Below are 19,942 nucleotides of genomic sequence, written 5' to 3' on the forward strand. Positions count from 1 at the left end.
GGACCAGTCTCCCTCTTAGCACCTTGTCATATACCTTACGAAAAATCTATATAGAGATTACAAACTGCACGTCCCTCGTCAGTCTTCTTTGTTACCTCCTCAAAATATTCAAGTTAGCTCAAAGGACAACTTGCCCCTCACAAAACCATGCAGACTATCCCCGATTAATCTGGGCCTTTCCAAATAACAGTTATTCCTATTTCTCATATTGATCCTAGTAATGTGCCCACCATGATGATCAGCCTATATTTATTTGGCTATCCCTCAACTTTTTGAGCAATGGTACTAATATTTGCAAATCTCCAAATATCTGGTACCTCGCCTGTATTTGGTAAGGATTTGCAAATCATCTTCAGAATATCCGCTGCTGCATTCCTTTAAGTGTAGGATGTAATTAATCTGGCCCTGGTGATTTATCTGCCTTCAAGCAGGTCAGTCCCTCCAGTACGTCTCTACTAATCATGCTTACTTTATTTAATATTTCACATGACTCTTCTGTCTTCATCAGCCTTCTACTTTGCGAAGACAAATTATTTCTTAAGGACCCTGCCCACATCTTCTGCAGTCTTACACAAGTTACCATTTAAATTTCTGATAGGCCCAATCCATTCAGAACTTATCCTCCTGCTCTTGATGCATTGATAAAATATCTTTGGATATTCCTTAATCTTTCCAGCTAATTTTTTTTCATATCCTCTATTTTCCTGATTTTCTTTTTACGTTACCTCTACTTTTTGTACTTCGCTAAGTTTCCTAAATTATTACTTACTGAGATTGTCATAAACACTACTATTCTGACTTATCTTACCTTACAGGTTTTTAAAATTCATTTGTGGGATGTGGGTGTTGCTGGCTGGGCACCATTTATTGCCCAATTGGCAATTAAGGGTCAACTACATTGCTGTAGGACTAGAGTCCCATGTAGGTTGGACCAGGGTAAGGATAACAGTTTTCTTCTCTAAAGGACATTAGTGAACCAGATGGGTTTGTCTGACAATCAACAATGGTTTCATGGCCATTATTAGATCCCTAATTCCAGATTTTTTATTGGAATTCAAAATCCACCATATGCCAGGGTGAAATTCAAACTCAGGCCCCCAGAACATTTCCTGAGTCTTTTGATTAACAGTCTAGCGATAATACCACTAGGCCATCATTTCCCCTGAATGACAGGGGACTCTAAATTTGGTAGTCCCACCCATTTTCTTCGTATGGACAGGTCATCAACGTGCCTCAAAAGCTTGGCTTTTGAATGTCTTCCACTGAATTGTCAGTGACTTTCCTTCAAGTAGCCTTCAGGTCAACCTTTGTCATATTATGTCTCAATTTTGTAAAATTTACCTTCTTCCAATTTTGGACCTTTGTTCTAACATTTCCATAATCATGCTGAATCTAATTATACTTTTATTAATTGGCACCTATGGGACCAGAAGTATGCTGGCTGATTAAGAGGTCTACATATCAATGTAAAAACACACTAAGTAATACAAATGTAATGCAGGGGCACACACATCGAACCAATGACATTAGAAGGGAAAAGGTTGAGACTCTGAAGGGAGATCACAGAGAGTTAGGCAGAAATTTAAACAGGAGGTCCTCAAGGATAGTAATATCGGGATTACTCCCAGTGCTATGAGCTAGTGAGGGCAGGAATAGGAGGATAGAACAGATGAATGCATGGCTGAGGAGCTGGTGTACGGGAGAAGGATTCACATTTTTGGATCATTGGAATCTCTTTTGGGGAAGAAGTGACCTGTACAAGAAGGACGGATTGCACCTAAATTGGAAGGGGACTAATATACTAGCAGGGAAATTTGCTAGATCTGCTCGGGAGGATTTAAACTAGTAAGGGGGGAGGGGGGGGGACACCCAGGGAGATAGTGAGCAAAGAGATCGATCTGAGATGGGTACACAGCTGAGAACAGACATGAGTCAAACAGTCAGAGTTGGCAGGGTCAAGATAGGACTAATAAATTAAAATGCATTTATTTCAATGCAAGGGGCCTAACAGGGAAGGCAGATGAACTCAGGGCATGGTTAGGAACATGGGATTGGGATATCATAGCAATTACGGAAACATGGCTCAGGGATGGGCAGGACTGGGAGCTTAATGTTCTAGGATACAAATGGTACAGGAAGGATAGAAAGGGAGGCAATAGAGGAGGGGCGTGGCATTTTTGATAAGGGATAGCATTACAGCTGTGCTGAGGGAGGATATTCCCGGAAATACATCCAGGGAAGTTATTTGGGTGGAACTGAGAAATAAGAAAGGGATGATCACCTTACTGGATTGTATTGTAGACCTCTCAATAGTCAGAGGGAAATTGAGAAACAAACTTGTAAGGAGATCTCAGCTACCTGTAAGAATAATAAGGTAGTTATGGTAGGGGATTTTAACTTCCCAGACATCGACTGGGACTACCATAGTGTTAAAGGTTTAGATGGAGAGGAATTTCTTAAGTGTGCACAAGACAATTTTCTGATTCAGTATGTGGATGTACCTACTCGGGAAGGTGCAAAACTTGACCTACTCTTGGGAAATAAGGCAGAGCAGGTGACTGAGGTATCAGTGGGAGAGCACTTTAGGGCCAGTGACCATAATTCTATTCGTTTTAAAATAGTGATGGAAAAGGATAGACCAGATCTAAAAATTGAAGTTCTAAATTGGAGAAAGGCCAATTTTGACGGTATAAGGCAAGAACTTTCGAAAGCTGATTGGAGGCAGATGTTCGCAGGTAAAGGGACAGATGGAAAATGGGAAGCCTTCAGAAATGAGATAACAAGAATCCAGAGAAAGTATATTCCTGTCAGGATGAAAGGGAAGGCTGGTAGGTATAGAGAATGCTGGATGACTAAAGAGATTGAGGGTTTGGTTAAGAAAAAGAAGGAAGCATATGTCAGGTATAGACAGGATAGATCGAGTGAATCCTTAGAAGAGTATAAAGGCAGTAGGAGTATACTTAAGAAGGAAATCAGGAGGGCAAAACAGGGACATGAGATAGCTTTGGCAAATAGAATTAAGGAGAATCCAAAGGGAGAGAACAGGGCCCCTCAAAGGTCAGCAAGGCCTTCTGTGTGGAGCCACAGAAAATGAGGGAGATATTAAATGAATATTTTGCATCAGTATTTACTAGGGAAATAGATGGTGACATCTTGCAAAATGTCCAGATTACAGAGGAGGAAGTGCTGGATGTCTTGAAATGGTTAAAGGTGGATAAATCCCCAGGACCTGATCAGGTGCACCCGAGAACTCTGTGGGAAGCTAGATAAGTGATTGCTGGGCCTCTTGCTGAGATATTTGTATCATCGATAGTCACAGGTGAGATGCTGGAAGACTGAAGGTTGGCAAATGTGGTGCCACTGTTTAAGAAGGGCAGTAAAGACAAGCCAGGGAACTATAGACCGATGAGCCTGACCTCAGTGGTGGGCAAGTTGTTGGAGGGAATCTGGAGGGACAGGATGTACATATATTTGGAAAGGCAAGGACTGATTCGGGATAGTCAACATGGCTTTGTGCATGGGAAATCATGTCTCACAAACTTGATTGAGTTTTTTGAAGTAACAAAGAAGATTGATGAGGACAGAGCAGATGTGATCTATATGAACATCAGTAAGGCATTCGACAAGGTTCCCATAGGAGACTGATTAGCAACGTTAGATCTCATGGAATACAGGGAGAACTAGCCAATTGGATACAGAACTAGCTCAAAGGTAGAAGACAGAGGGTGGTGGTGGAGGGTTGTTTTTCAGACTGGGAGACCTGTGACCAGTGGAGTGCCACAAGGATCGGTGCTGGGCCCTCTACTTTTTGTCATTTACATAAATGATTTGGATGTGAGCATAAGAGGTACAGTTAGTAAGTTTGCAGATGACATCAAAATTGGAGGTGTAGTGGACAGCAAAGAGGGTTACCTCAGAGTACAACAGGATCTGGACCAGATGGACCAATGGGCTGAGAAGTGGCAGATGGAGTTTAATTCAGATAAATGCGAGGTGCTGCATTTTGGGAAAGCAAATCTTAGCAGGACTTATATACTTAATGGTAAGGTCCTAGGGAGTGTTGCTGAACAAAGAGACCTTGGAGTGCAGGTTCATAGCTCCTTGAAAGTGGAGTCACAGTTGGATAGGATAATGAAGGCAGCATTTGGTATGCTTTCCTTTATTGGTCAGAGTATTGAGTACAGGAGTTGGGAGGTCATGATGCGGCTGTAAAGGACATTGGTTAGGCCACTGTTGGAATATTGCGTGCAATTCTGGTCTCCTTCCTATCGGAAAGATGTTGTGAAACTTGAAAGGGTTCAGAAAAGATTTACAAGGATGTTGCCAGGTTGGAGGATTTGAGCTATAGGGAGAGGCTGAACAGGCTGGGGCTGTTTTCCCTGGAGCGTCAGAGGCTGAGGGGTGACCTTATAGAGGTTTACAAAATTATGAGGGGCATGGATAGGATAAATAGCCAAAGTCTTTTCCCTAGGGTCAGGGAGTCCAGAACTAGAGGGCATAGGTTTAGGGTGAGAGAGGAAAGATATAAAAGAGACCTAAGGGGCAACTTTTTCCAGGCAGAGGGTGGTACATGTATGGAATGAGCTGCCAGAGGATGTGGAGGAGGCTGGTACAATTGCGACATTTAAGAGGCATTTGAATGGGTATATGAATAGGAAGGGTTTGGAGGGATATGGGCCAGGTGCTGGCAGGTGGGACTAGATTGGGTTGGGATATCTGGTCGGCATGGACGGGTTGGACCAAAGGGTCTGTTTCCATGCTGTACATCTCTATGACATCAGAATTATACTTGATTTACAACATAAATCATAAATATTAATGCAACTTTGTCTTAAATAATACTTACTGGTAGACAGCCTTCTCATTCGCACCCTCAACTGACTAATCAGACATCATGGAGATTGTGATAACACAGTACACCTCTCGTATTTCATATATATAATTATGATTACTATCTCCAAAAATGGTGATTCACTGAAACTACATCCACCTATCCAGTTTATTTTCCTAAAACTAGACCGAGAATTGTGCTCTCTCTCATTGGGATTATCTGCTGGCTAAAATAATTGTCCTCAATGCAGTTCAAGAATTGTGATTCCTTTGTGCCCCTCACACTATTTGTATCCCAGTTGATATTTAGGTAATTGAAGTCACTAAATATTATCACTATTATTTCTGCAGTCAAATTTTCCTACACGTTTGCTTCTCTCACACTTGGGAGTGAAAGTAATACTTGGGAGTTAAAAGTGCATGCTCAGCAATGTGGCTGCCCCTAGTTTCAGAGCTCAACCCATAGTCTCATTTGATGTTTAATTTTCTACATCATCTGTCCTCACAGCTGTAACTGATTCTTAGTAATGCTAGGCCCCACTTAGAGCTTTTGCAGTGCAGTGATAAAGTCCCTGTCTCTGCTTTTAATATATACCTTTTCATACAGCCAAATTCCTGCACTATAGATTTTATACTCTCTGCATCCTCTATCTTTCACTATCATTCACTAATTTTCTGCCTGCTATACCCTGCTCTGGATTTGCCCTCAGATCCCCATCTCCCTTGTTTGGCTTGTACAAGTTCTATCTTTTTCAAAACTCAGAAAACTGATGCTCAACCTGCCCAAATCTGGAACGGTTTAGGATTCTTTAAATCTTCACAACAAAAAACTGACATAACCAAATTAACTTGGATTTCCTCCGCCTGCAGCAACACATTAGCAGTTACTCTGGTTTATTGGCCAAAATCTCTCCAGACCAGTAATCAATGTTGCATTGCTAATTTCTCACCGACCTTCTTCTTTTGCATCTATGCTCTGCATTTCTGTGCCCAAGTTCTGATGCTAGAGGCTTACGTAATCTACAGGAAAGGTTCAATCAAGCTGAATTGTTGTAATGTCAAACCATCTTTTTAATAGCATCAACTACACTATTTCAGTAAATAAAGAACTATAAATGGTCTCAATATCTCACTGAAGCATTAGAGAGACAGTCAGTTTATAAGATGAATGTGTTGGGTGTGTGTGTTAGGTAAATGGGTGAAGAGTTGGAATGGAATATTCAGAAATCTGATGGAGGGGAAGAGTGCCATTGGTGTCATAGAGATGTACGGTGAGTCAGGTGCTTACCAATTTTATAGTTACCCGGAAGTTAGAGCAGATTTTAATCCCTTCAACATTTCCTGAATAATGTTCCAAGTAAGTAAAAGTCTCCACTTTAACTCAGAACTGGAGAGTTTATTGGGGTCTTCCAGATTGAGGTTAATTGCCCATCACAAATTTAAACTTCCAGGACAATTCCTGTGTAGCTGGTAGATTGGAACTCTTGATGGGGCATGTTGCTGCAGCCCCTATAATCTAATCAAATGATTTGGGCTGTAAGCTAACAAATTGGACAATTCAACCACATTACAAACAGCTCAGTTGCCTGGATGGCTGGTCTATGATGCAAAATATCACTAACAGCAATTCTTGCCCCAACTAATGTCACCATAAGGTCTCTCCCTCTCAACCTTTCTCTTTACCTGAGGCATGATAAACCTTGGGTTAAAGCGCTCATCACTGTCTAATGAGAGAGCACCCATGGTAGGTTGGTTAGCTCAACTGGCTTGATGGCTGGTTTGCAATGCAGAAGACACCAGTAGCGTGGGTTAAATACTGACTGAGGTCACCATGAAGGCCTTGCCTTCTCAACTTTGCCAGATGTGTGATGACCCCCAGGTTAAACTCATCACCAGTTGTCCCTCTCTAACAGGAAAGCAGCCTGTGGGACTGTGGTGGTTTTATTTATATTTTTAGTCAAGAATCTATACACCTGATTTAAAAATGTTCAAAGTCACTGCCTTCACCTTGCTGTTGGGACATAAATTGCACAGATTCATGACCTAAACAAACTTCTCTTTCATGTCCATCCTAAATGGGCGACCTCTTATTTTTAAACTGTATCCCCTAGATTAGGCCCTCCCACAAGAGAAAACAGTTTTTCAGAAAAATGGCTTCACCCACTGGCAAGAATACACACAGTCTACTTCCATTTAAGGGGAAGCTAGGCAAGCATGAGGAAGATTGAAAAAGAGGGTTACAACAATGGGTTTAGGTAAGGAAAGATTGGAGGGTGCCTAATCAGAACATAAACAATAGCATGGAAGCTTGAGAGAAATTGCCTGTTCTGCGCTAGTCATTCTATTTTCATTTGTTGTATTTTGTAATTTTCCTACAGACTAATTTGCACCAAGCAGGCATGCTGGAGATAAAAAAGAAATATTTTATGTCTACATAAATAATCAACCTCTTCCCACTTCCTCTAATCCTTCCAGCACCCACGTCCAACTTTCTGAATTCTCTGCTCCTTTGCATCTGGCCTTTCATTCATTGCCCATATTTTTGTCCAATTGCTGTTATTAAATTTCCTCCCTAAACTACCCAGACTGTCTTCTCTTTTCAAGAACCTCTTTAAAGCTTACTTTCTCCCAAGCACATGCTACTTCTTTAATTTGTCTAACTATCTGCCTAACCATATACATTAAAATGGAGTATAAAGGTATTAATATTTCCATTTTCAGTTTTGTCCATTAATAATTATGTTTGAAAAGCACAAGACTTACATACATTTATGATTCTTTCCCGTGGAAAAGTCACCTCAATAACATACACTCCAGGTTTTGCCAAGTCTGTTCTCACATCGCCAGTCTGTAGTGCAATTGGGCTTTTGATTATACATGCAATGCTTTCATCTGCCATTTTAGCTGTGTGCCTAGAACAGGAGATTGGTGTTAGATGTAGCCAAATGAGATCTGTGAAATAGTGCAAGATTGACATTACAATTGGATAGTATTTAACAATTTCAAATTACTTCATTAGAACAATTTCATAATTATAATTTGAAGCCTCTAGCCTTTTATGAAAGACTATTCAATATTATATCTACATTACCTACAAAGCATGCTTGAGATAATAGAGCAGAAAATAAATGCTCCAAAACAAAAGCCTCAATTATAACTGATTTCCAGAAGGCATGAAGAGGATCCTTTAAACAAAACATTGATTTTTGTTTTACAAAATGGACACTTGCCAGGTGCAAGTTGGCTACTATAAACCAGAGGACATACCAAATCCATTATGCCAAAACCCATTATGCCAGAGATGGGACGAATCATTCCATATTTCATTATCTAAAACACACAAAGCTTTTTGACAAGATGCAGACGAATCTTGTTAATTTAAGTGACTTAACCCAGAACCCTAGTCACGTGACTTAAATGCATGGCTTGAACAGCTTTAGCTATCTTTGACGTCTTCCCTCAATCTGCTTTTATCATTAGTAAAGTATCACATTCCTGATGAAGAGCATACGTCCAGAATGTCAGCTTCCCTGCTCCTCAGATGCTGTCTGACCTGCTGTGCTTTTCTAGCGCCACACTTAATGTAAAACATGCCAAGGAACTACACAGTAGCATTACAAAACAATGCTACAGAGACACATAAGGAAATGTAGATCACACGAATGTTTGTTAAAGAGATGGGTTTTGAGGAGAAACTTCAAAGAAGGAAATTGAGATAGAGCAATGGTGAGATAGGAAGAAACTGCAAACTTAGAATTTGGGCAACTATTAGGCAGTGTTGGAGCAAATGAAATTAGACATTTTCAAAAGGACAAAATTGGAGGAGTGTAGATACTTTAGACAGTTCTGGGGCTACCAGTAAGTTACGAGATATGGGAGAATTTAATAAATGAAGGCATTTAGTGGGCAGCACGGTGGCACAGTGATTAGCACTGCTACCTCACAGCACCAGAGACCTGGGTTCAATTCCCGCCTCAGGCGACTGACTGTGTGGAGTTTGCACATTCTCCCCGTGTCTGCGTGGGTTTCCTCCGGGTGCTCCGGTTTCCTCCCACAGTCACAAAGATGTGCAGGTCAGGTGTATTGGCCATGCTAAATTTCCCGTAGTGTTAGGTAAGGGGTAAATGTAGGGGTATGGGTGGGTTGCGCTTCGGCGGGTCGGTGTGGACTTGTTGGGCCAAAGGGCCTGTTTCCACACTAAGTAATCTAATCTAATCTAATCATTTGTAATAAAGGCTGTATTTCAAAATTTCAAAAAGAAGGCATGCTGAACTGAGATTGAATGAGAGCTGTTAGAACAGCGCTGAAACATGAATAGGAGTTGATGAGAGTTAAGACAGATGATGGAATTTTGAAAACTTCATGCTTGTGGTAGCAAACTGTTGGAAACCAGCCAGGAGGTGACTGAAATGCAAATAAAGAGACAGGAGTGGCATAAAGAGAGAAGAAATAGGAGCAAAACCAGTGTGGCAATTGAGCCTGTTCTGCTAATCAACACGATAATGATGGATCTTGAACGCCAACTCCATTTTTCTGCCTGCTCTCCATTTCCCCGAATTCCACGAAGGCAAACACAAGTTTAAATAAATTTAATGATCAACCATCCACAACTCTCTGATGCAAAGAAGAAATTTCTTTCATCTCAGTCCTAAGTGATAGGCCTTGTATCCTGAAACTGTGCCCTGTGTTCTAGGCTCCCTCATCAGTGGAACAATATTTCACAAACAAAAACTGAAAATACTGGAAAAACCCAGGAGGTCTGGCAGCATCAATGGAGAGAAACCCAAATTAACTTTAGGGGTCAATATGACCTTTCTTCAGGTTGGAATCAAAAATTTTAACTCCGATTTCTCTCCGTAGATGCTGCCAGACCTGCGGAGATTTTCCAGCAATTTGTTTTTGCTTCTGATTTCCAGCATCTGCAGTTCTTTTTTTGAACAATATTTAAGTATTTGTACGGTTCAGCCCCTCTGCCATCCTGGGTGTTTCAATGAGACCACCTCTTATTCTTCTAAACTTTAGAAAACATGGACCTGACCTACCCAGCCTCTTACGATATAACAAAACTCACAGCCCAGGAATCAGTTTTGTGAACCTTCCCTGTCCCGCTTGCAATAACATTAAGCAATATTATGGAGGTGAAAATAGGCAGTTAAAGTGATGCTGTGAATATGACAGCAGGTCATCTCATAGCAAATGTGATTCAAAGGATGCAAACAGACTGGCTTAATCTCAGATAATTGCCAGACAACAGAATCTGTGGAATGGCATCGCAAACAAAAGCTTAGTCTTCCCAACTTTAAATGGAATAAATATCTTTCATCTAGTACTAAATGTCAGAAAATCAGTCTGAGAACTTGGCAAATCTGAGGTAGTCAAGAGATGGTGGCAAGGTACAGAGTCAAGCTTACAGTGGTGCTGGAAAAATCACAGCAGGTCAGGCAGTATCTGAGGAGCTGGAAAATTGACGTTTCGGGCAAAAGCCCTTCATCAGGCTCCTGATGAAGGGTTTTTGCTCAAACGTTGATTTTCCTGCTCCTTGGATGTTGCCTGACCGGTTGTGTTTTTCCAGCACCACTCTAATCTTGACTTTGATCTCCAGCATCTGCAGTCTTCACTTTCGCCTGGTGGCACCATCAAGCATTTGAAAACTGATGCAATGCTTTTGGATGATGATGCTAAGGGGCAGAATGTGGAGAAGAGATAAACTAACAATCAATAAACTGTTGGAAATAATCAGAAAACTAGCAGCATTTGTGGAAAGAGAAACAGAACTAATGCTTCAAGTTGATCACCCTTCCTCAGAAATGAGATAAAGCAGAAATTTAATAATTTTAAAGGATGGGGTGGTGTTATGTCTTCCATAATAGATCTTGCCTTTTGTTTTATTGCCCACCTTTATCTGCTTAAAACCTATTATTTTTCCAATGCTCCCAGTTACAATAAAAGATCATCAATCTGAAACATTAATGCCATTTCTCTCTTGACAAAAAGAATTCCAGCTGAATATATCTGGCATTTTCAGTTTTTATATTTCAACAGAAATATTTCCTGTTTGTCTTCAGGTTGCTCCATGGTTTGCTCAATGATTGTGCATGTTAGCCAGATTTTTATACAGCAGTGGCCGACACAAAGGAAAAGGGAAATCAGATGTAGAGGTTATTGCCATAGAAGTATGATCTTATCTATGGGTTATGATTGCAGAGAATACTATGCTGAACTGCGATACCTTACATTTGAAAAATGACTACACCACAATTTCAATTGAGCTGATAAACACCATTCACAAGGTAAGGCTTGCACCACTTGAGCCACAATGAAAACTGTAGTTATTTACAAACAGAATAACTTGTTTCATGCATTAAAATTATGTTATTTTAAGGACCAGAAGAAAATGAGAAAGGGGGCTGGCTTTACTTGGGTGGGGGGAGGTGTGGCTTAGTTCAAGATTTGAGCTTTAGTAATTATTCTCCTTTACACAATAGTTAGTTAAAATGGTCTAAGCGTTCAAAGTTTGAGAGAAGATTTGTAGCTCGGGTGCTCGTTGTTGTGGTTCTGTTCGCCGAGCTGGGAATTTGTGTTGCTGACGTTTCGTCCCCTGTCGAGGTGACATCCTCAGTGCTTGGGAGCCTCCTGTGAAGTGCTTCTGTGATCTTTCCTCCGGCATTTATAGTGGTTTGAATCTGCTGCTTCCGGTTGTCAGATGCGGACAGCTGGAACTAACAACTGGAAGCGGCAGATTCAAACCACTACAAGTGCCGGTGGAAAGATCACAGAAGCGCTTCACAGGAGGCTCCCAAGCACTGAGGATGTCACCTAGACAGGGGACGAAACGTCTGCAACACAAATTCCCAGCTCAGCGAACAGATCTAAGTGTTTAATATCTCACATTATCATAATGTTCTGCTTGTGCTTTAGTTGTTTCAGTACAGACTAACATCCATATTTCACCAACAGTAAAGAATAACGCTGAAAGATTTTGAATGGAAATTACATAAAAATAGATATTACATAAAAATCTGGTAGATTTGAAGTGATGGGACTGTGACTATTCCTTTCAACAGCTAGTTTTATTGTGGGATTGGCCTTAGGAAGGAAGATTGTTGATATGCTACCTTGGAAACAAATGGCCTTTGCAGTTTTTGTGGATAACTGCCTTTACACATTTTATCATTGCCGAAGTGTACCAGGTACTTGTTTCTGTCAACTTCTAACGAGCCATTTTATGTTTTATAGAACACAGTCTATTTTGCTCTCTTCGCGGTGATTCCTATTCCAAATTTGTTAACAAAAAAAAAATGCCCCATACAGAATAACATAGCACATCCTTGGAAACCTTTATTCACTTTTACCTGTGATAGGTTTACTGGAAGCAACAGGATAACTAAAAGGCTGGCTCTTCAGAGCTCAAAGCATTTTTAACATTGGTTAAAGAGAACTTTGTGGTAGGCACGCACAAAGGCAGATAGATGTGTTAAGACCAATAATGGTTTCAAGTATTACTACATAAATGCGAGGCACATTAATGTAGCATTGTCTATCTAAATGGAGAGTTCAGAGGGCACTCAATATCTGCTGGATCTGCCAACTGTCATGATTTTGCTAGAGACATAATGTTCTGCTTGTGCTTTAGTTGTTTCAGTACAGACTAACATCCGTATTTCACCAACAGTAAAGAATAACGCTGAAAGATTTTGAATGGAAATTACATAAAAATCTGGTAGATTTGAAGTGATGCAGTGGAAAAGAAGACAGTGTACAATATACTAAGCTTTGTAAGCAGAAATGCGACAATGTCACTAATGCTTCTGAACTTACTAAATACTGTACTGTAGACTACACTTCAGATACAGTCCAACTATATCTGACAGGTGAACTCCTTCATACTATTTTTCTTTCTACTAATGAGTCTGCATGGGTTTCCTCCAGGTGCTCCGGTTTCCTCCCACAGACCAAAAATGTGCAGGTCAGGTGAATTGGCTATGCTAAATTGCCCATAGTGTTAGGTGCATTAGTCAGAGGGAAATGGGTCTGGGTGGGTTACTCTTCGGAGGGTCGGTGTGGACTTGTTGGGCCGAAGGGCCTGATTCCACACTGTAGGGAATCTAAACTAATCTAATACAAAAGGTGGTAAGTAGAAGGTTGCTTTAGAGACTGGAGGTCTATGACTAGTGGTGTATCACAGTGGTGAATCGGTGCTTGGTCTGCTGCTTTTCATCATTTATGATTTGGATGGGAACGTAAGAAATTTTCAGATGACATCAGAATTGGAGGTGTAGTATACAGCGAAAGTGGTTACTTAAGAGTACGATGAGATCTTGATCAGATGGGCCGAGGAGTGCCAAATAGAGTTGAATTTAGATAAACGTGAGGTGCTTTATTTTGGTAGGGCAGAACTTATACACTTAATGGTAAGGTCCTCTTTGCTGAACAAAGAGACCTTGGACTGCAGGCTCATAGTTCCTTGAAAGCAGAATCTCAGGTAGATAGGATAGTAAAAGCACCATTTCGTGTGCTTTCCTTTATTGGTCAGTACATTGAGTATAGTTGCTGAGAGGTCACATTGCAGCTGTACAGAACATTGGTTAGGACTCTTAAAATAGCGCTCAGTTCTGGACTCCCTGCTATCGAAAAGATGTTGTGAAACTTGAAAAGGGTCAGAAAAGATTTACAAGAACGTTGCCAGGTTTAGAGGGTTTGAGGTATAGGTAGAAGCTGAATAGGCTGGGGCTATTTTCCCTGGAGTGTCAGAGGCCTGAGGGGGTGACCTTATTGAGGCTATAAAATCATGTGGAGCATGGATAGGGATAATAGACAATGTCTTTTCCAAGGGTAGGGAAGTCCAAAACTGAAGGGAAGGAGTTTAAAGTGACACAGGAAATATTTAAATGGGACCTCAGAGGCAACTTTTTCATGCAGAGGGTGGTGTGCGTCTGGATTGAGCTATGAGGGGAAGTGGTAGAGGCTGCTACAACTAGAACATTTAACAGGCATCTGAAAGGCTATACGAATAGCAAGAGTTTCGAGACATATGGCCGATAAAGCATGGAGCTGGAAAAAGCACAGCAACTAAAGCAGCAGGGGTGTCAATGTTTCAGGTCAGAACCTTCATCAGGACCTGATTAAAGATTCCGATCTGAAACATCTGCTGCCCTGCTCCTCTGATGCTGCTGGACCTGCACATTTCAGCTCCACATTTTATTGACCCTGACTTTCCAGCATCTACATTTCTCACTATCTCCAATTAGAGGGATCTGGGGCAAATGCTGGTAAATGGGGTTAGATTTATTTCATATATCTGGAAGGCATGGATGAGTTGGATCGAAGGGTCTGTTTCCATGCTATATTCATCTGTGATGCTGTAATGCCTTCATAGCGGAATTGTGAGATTACTCAAGGCTTGGAAAGTCTGGGTACAGTTATGGCTGATTATTATCATAGGCAGAGCAAAAGCCGAACAGGCAAAAGACAATAAATAGGCAACATGTACCTCATCCATCAGATTTTAACTGGACAGTTGTGAAGTGCGCATACAGGTGACTAAGAGGTTAACCACAACCAACCAACTCTTTATTGATGCGAGATTACATAATGATCCAAGAAAAGTGTTTTCTGGCTTGCTGACTGAGGAGAAATTGTTTATTGTTTGTTTGAATCTGTAACATAGCTTCATATAAACACTTCTAATACATATACTGTACATTACTCTTTAATTTGAAAATGTGAACTCCAAACATGTAGACAGGTAGATGGACATGCAGAGCTTAGTTTTAGACGCCGAGCGCATAAAATAACCAGAAAACACATTAAACAAGTGCTGTATATTTTTCTTCCCACTTCCATCAGCAAATAGATGTCATTACAACCATTTGGCAGAGATTACCAATCCTACTGCCAGTTTTTTTATTTGCTTCAATTAAATTCAGTTTGCAACCAAACTTTTTTTTCCAAAACTCCCAGTATACGTATTCCCCCACACGGTGATTTTCAGAGCTGAAGGGTCAGGCATCTTTCCAGTTATGTATGTGCAAGAAAACAAAATAAAAAGGTTAAAAAAAAACAAATACATATAGGACTCGGGCAAACGTTGCTGGTATCAGGCAGAGGAATCTCTATTTTATATCCAGTCGTCTGAAAATTCTGTTGGCCATAGATTACATAACAAACATTTTATTTTTAAAAGAACAAAATAGGCTGACAATGACCACTTTGATCAGAATGGACTAGGCCCAAAACTCACCTAACTCCCCCAGTAGCTACATACTGAGGAAATGACAAGGCTTCGTTAAAAGAGAAAAAAAAACCACACATCCTTACCGTCGCTTTACAAATTTCGGAAGACAGTAAACTCTCAACCACTATTTCCCAATTCTAACTGAACTGAACTGAACCAGGATTGCTGGATCAAAGAAGGGAGGTAAGGTCAAAGCGACGCGCGACCATAGCGACCGATGACGTCATCCCGCAAGGACGGGGTTACGTGCTCAATCCGGCATGGCGCAGTGCGTACTCTCCACTGCTCCCTCCGAGGAGCGGGCGGGAGGTCACGTGGGGCTGGGCCGTTGGAAAAGGCGCGACGCTGCACGTGACATCGAACACGTGACCACCGTCTATAAATAGAGGGTTCGCCCCATCCCACGTGTAGATACGAAGACAAGCGTCGGCGGATAGAGAGGGCTAATGTGTTGAACAGAGTTTATTTTTAATACGCCATCGATTACATATAATAAAGTCCTTCACGCGATGGCGTGTTGTGGCACCCGTCTAGTTACACTAATACCGAAATTAATTTCTTTGTCAAGCTTGTCCATAGATTTTACGAGCAGAGCTCAGTTTAGAGTGACTTCCAAAGCTAAGCTTTTCGAATGTGAAAACAGCATTGAATTATTAGTCAACAATTGAATTAAAATTCATCCAACATTTAACTGAAGAAGAAACATTTGTTTGCAAAAAAATGCTTGGTTAAAAAGGCTGTCGTAAAGTTGCATGCCTGAGAAACAGGTCATTATAGTTAACCAGCAAGATTCCTAAAGTATAAATATTTAAAAATCCATGGGGGAAACAAATGTGACGTAAACTGTCTGAAATCGGATGCAAAACACTTTGCTCCTAAAGGAATTACCTGGAATGACTGAGCTGGAGCTCAGCTAGATTTCACTGTTCTTGTGCTTTGTGACAAATGTGAGGGTTTTTGGATATCAATTCAAAACTTCAATCTCCCTTTTAAGTGGTTGAAAAACAAGCACAATTCGTCACTATCAATGTAGTTATGCTTTGCTCATGCAATATAGCAGTGAAGCTAATGGCTTTCAAGCATTTTCAGTTTTCTTTAGAGTCTAAACACTTTGGCAATTAGTGCTAATCTGCCAAAGCCTTGACTGCTGATCTGTAAACTTTGTTAATTTGCTTACTGTGAGAGGTGATTTCAGTTCAAACAATTAAGATGTGCATGACCCTAAAGACTAAGGGGAATAGAGCCATAGGGGTGGGGTAAAACATGCTTCTCTATAATAAAGGACAAGACATGCTTCTTTTGTAAGAACATTTGTACACTCAAAAGTGGGATAATTTAAATTGTGCAAATGCTGACATTTTGTGAGCAGAGTAGAAAAAAAAACAAGTCCTTGATTGATGAAACCACTAACTCTGACAGAGAAGAATAAGTCCTTGACTGATAAGACTACAGGGTAGAAAAACAACTCGGGAGACATCTGCTGCAGACTTTGTGACAAGGGTGCAGAATGGAAAAATACTGACGGTTTAGAATGTGAACCTCGTGACTCTTTAGAGCCAAAGAGGGGAGGGACTTGTGCTGTATATAATGAGAAACTTTGTAAGCCTCAGCGCGCCTTTCCTCAGAAGGGTGCCCAACTCTGCAGACTTGCTAATAAAACTTTGTTTTCCTGAATTTGTCTAAAGCGATTATTAAGAAGCGATTTCCGTTTCTAACACTTACATTCAATTCTGAATTTCCAACATTTTGGTTTTGGCCAATCTGATTTTTGGTAAGCTCTTTTACTTGAAATGTGGTAAATCTAAGCTCGTTGCCATTTCTGGAAAAATTCTAGTGGATTTTAAGTGTTCTCTCCAACTGATCCAGTTAATTCCCTACACCACATAATTTACATTTAAAAAACATCTGTAGCTTGTACTCCAGTTTCTACAAGTACTATGGTGGACAAGACAAAAATAATTAGCATAAAGTCCAATCTCTCCCATGTATATCGTCTACCAGAGTACTTACTTGCAAAATCATAATGGTATCCTTGAGGCAATGACAAAAATGTTGGTGGTGGATATATCCATTTACTCAAATAGAATGTTTTAACTGGAATATTTAACCCCTGAATTGTGAAGCAAATGTAAATTCTAAACATCAGAAAACTGGCAGGTAGAAACCTACCAAGTTGGTGGTATATCATGAATTTACAAGTATCTGCAGAGGGTGCTGAATAAAACTGAAGTCAGTTTTCATGCAGTAATGGTAAGGTAGATAAATGGAAAAATACAAAAGTTTCAAGTACCATTCTTGACAAATCCCATTTTAGCAATGCAAAGTGGAACTACACATATATTAGGCTAATGAGAACTTAAAAATTCCAACAGGTATTATGTGAAAGCTTAGGTTTTAGATCAAATTGTTCGAATTTGTGTAACACTTAAAGCTCAGTCTCCTTTGTGAATGTAGACCTCTGTTAACTCTGTCAACTAAATATCTGGAATGTAATTTAAAAGGTTGTAGGAAACCTGAGCTCCCTTTACTTAACTGACCACTCTGACCCCAACTCTACTAAAAATGCTGCTCCAGTAGCAGGGCTGCTAAACATTAACTTAATCTATTTAAGTCCATAAAGTCTTACACTCTGTTTTCCTTCAAGCCTTGTGAATCTGCTACTTCCTTCCATCCTTCTGATTCTGCTGTCTGATTTTAATTTATTGTCTTGGTATAAAATTCCTTCACAGGGTGCTTTGAGATTTCTATTGGTGGTGGTTGCTCTCCACTCAATTTTCAGAAAACACTCTCTTATACTGCTGATTACACTGAAATTCTTGTCTGATTTTGGTTTCAGATTGTTTAACATAAAATTTAAATTTGATTGACTTTGAAAGGTTGTGTTTTAAATCAATTGGTCAGATTTGAATTGTTTTTCAACAAACAGCTATGAAGATTGAGATACCTATTTAATACCCAATTGTGTCTCTTTTGGAACAGCCTGTCTTCCAGCAGCTCTATATACTGGCAGCATTTACTGTACCTTAAGTTTAGAAGAGCATGTTTCTTGCTGAAATGGGATCATGTATTGTTTTGTCACATTCTACCCAGCTTCATAACATGAGATACACAATTTGATATTTGGGTCTACCAGTTTTAAACTGTAATTAAAACGTATCCACACTTCCAATGGAAGCATTAATTATTTCGGGGGAGAGATTGGGAAGCTAGTTTATACATCCCTGTCCAAAGGGCCTGCTGAGATGCTTTTACTGATCAGAAAGCTGCTTCTCAATCTTAATTCTCCAGATTTTGTTTACACCTGTTTGCGGCAGGCACAGGGTAACTGGTTCACACTAAAGTCACAACTTGAAGCTTGAGACACTCCTTTGTATCGCAGAGCAGAAACAGCTCCTGCCCAGAGTTCTGATAGCTTACATATGAATGTTAGCACCCAATTTCCATCTTGAGTTGAAACTACAATGTAGCTGCATGCTGGCTGGGCTTTGACATTGCTTGTCAATGCAACCTAATTACAGAGAAAGGTGAAACCACAGCCAAACGTAAGGTGGGGAATTCCTAGCGTATGACGCAACCCACTAAGCAAGGAGACTCAGAGCTACTTGACTATTCCTGATGAAGGGCTTATGCCCAAAAGATAGATTCTCCTGCTCCTTGGATGCTGCCTGACCTGACCATCTGTGCTTTCCCAGCACCACACACGAATCTGATATCCAGCATCTGCAGTCATCCATTCATGTTAGTTTTTAATTACCTGAATAACACATCTCTGAAGTATTAACACCATATTACCTTCCAACCTTAGTGTGAACTAAAACTGTTTCAAATTTATTAACTAAAACTTGAATGGATTAAAACATCCGAAATATGAAACTAATATACTTACTATATAATGCAAAAGTTAAGTTTTCAACAAATTATGCAAAAAACGTTACTGAACTCCAAGTACCATAAGGTTTCAAACAATCACTGAAAACTTTTACTAGTTTGTCAATGATAGAGTAAAGTGGGGGGTTCCTGGGCAAAAATCGTATAGTTCTGAATTCTAATATTTTCCAAAATCTAATGTATATTTGCCCATTTTCCTCCACCCACAATATTTTGATAAAATGACTTCCTGTTAGCCCCTTTATCTGTTCAGTCTGAACCTTATGAACCTTAACTCAGGCTTGTTTCAATGCATTTTAATCCGTTTCAAATAGGTTACATCAATTATAACGACATCATTCTCCTTCTGAAAAATCACATTGGGTTTCCACAGTTCTGACCTCTATGTAACTGGAGTTACAAAAATGTCTTCATTCCAAACTTACACAGTGAAATAGTTTCTCAATCTTAGTATGTCTCTTGATCCTTGTGTTTTCTCCCTTGACCTTATCCCAATATGAGGAAATAGCTCCAGAGATGACTCATCATCTTCAACATTTTATTAACCAATGGTCCATCATGTGTCAATGTTGTCCTTGTAGGATACAGATTATATCACAACAAAACATTAAAACCTCCCATGTTGATTAATATTAACAACTGCCCTGCTTCAAACATTAACTTTCTAAAATCCATACCCAGATCCTGATATGGGAGGGACATCCATTTTGGACATTTCCATTTCTCTCCAGTCCCTGTAATTTGTACTTTATCCATTTAACACCCCCCCACTCCAAATATCCATCTCGTAAGATGTAATTCACCAACTCTGGGATTCAAAATTTGAGAATTCTAATCACCTTGACTCCCACAGTGTGACCTGGACTGGGGTCAGCAACACAGACAAATGCTATTAGCAGTCTTCAGTTCTCTGCAGTGGGAAGAACATCAATCAAATGCTGCTGCTCTTGAAACTAACTCTGAGCATCTGGGCAAAACTACAGAAGTAAC

The 19,942-nt window shown here is 40.2% G+C and overlaps 1 protein-coding gene across 2 annotated transcripts in view; it reads right to left on the reverse strand.

The window, feature by feature from the left end:
* Positions 1 to 15,287, reverse strand: part of nicn1 (nicolin 1) — a 29,245-nt gene extending 13,958 nt beyond the window's left edge. Inside the window, exons 1-2 of one of the 2 annotated variants that reach the window (XM_072582703.1) lie at positions 15,148 to 15,287; positions 7,598 to 7,742 (exon numbers count right to left, since the gene is read on the reverse strand). In XM_072582703.1, coding sequence (XP_072438804.1) covers positions 7,598 to 7,729 — 132 coding nt within the window. In that variant the 5' untranslated portion in view covers positions 7,730 to 7,742; positions 15,148 to 15,287. Of the gene's footprint in view, positions 1 to 7,593; positions 7,743 to 15,147 lie in introns of both variants that reach the window. The other variant, XM_072582702.1, reaches the window with a different exon arrangement.
* Between the last annotated feature and the right edge of the window lie 4,655 nt (positions 15,288 to 19,942).

This window comes from Chiloscyllium punctatum, chromosome 12, assembly GCF_047496795.1.
Source record: "Chiloscyllium punctatum isolate Juve2018m chromosome 12, sChiPun1.3, whole genome shotgun sequence".
In the NCBI taxonomy this organism is placed as follows: Eukaryota; Metazoa; Chordata; class Chondrichthyes; order Orectolobiformes; family Hemiscylliidae; genus Chiloscyllium; species Chiloscyllium punctatum.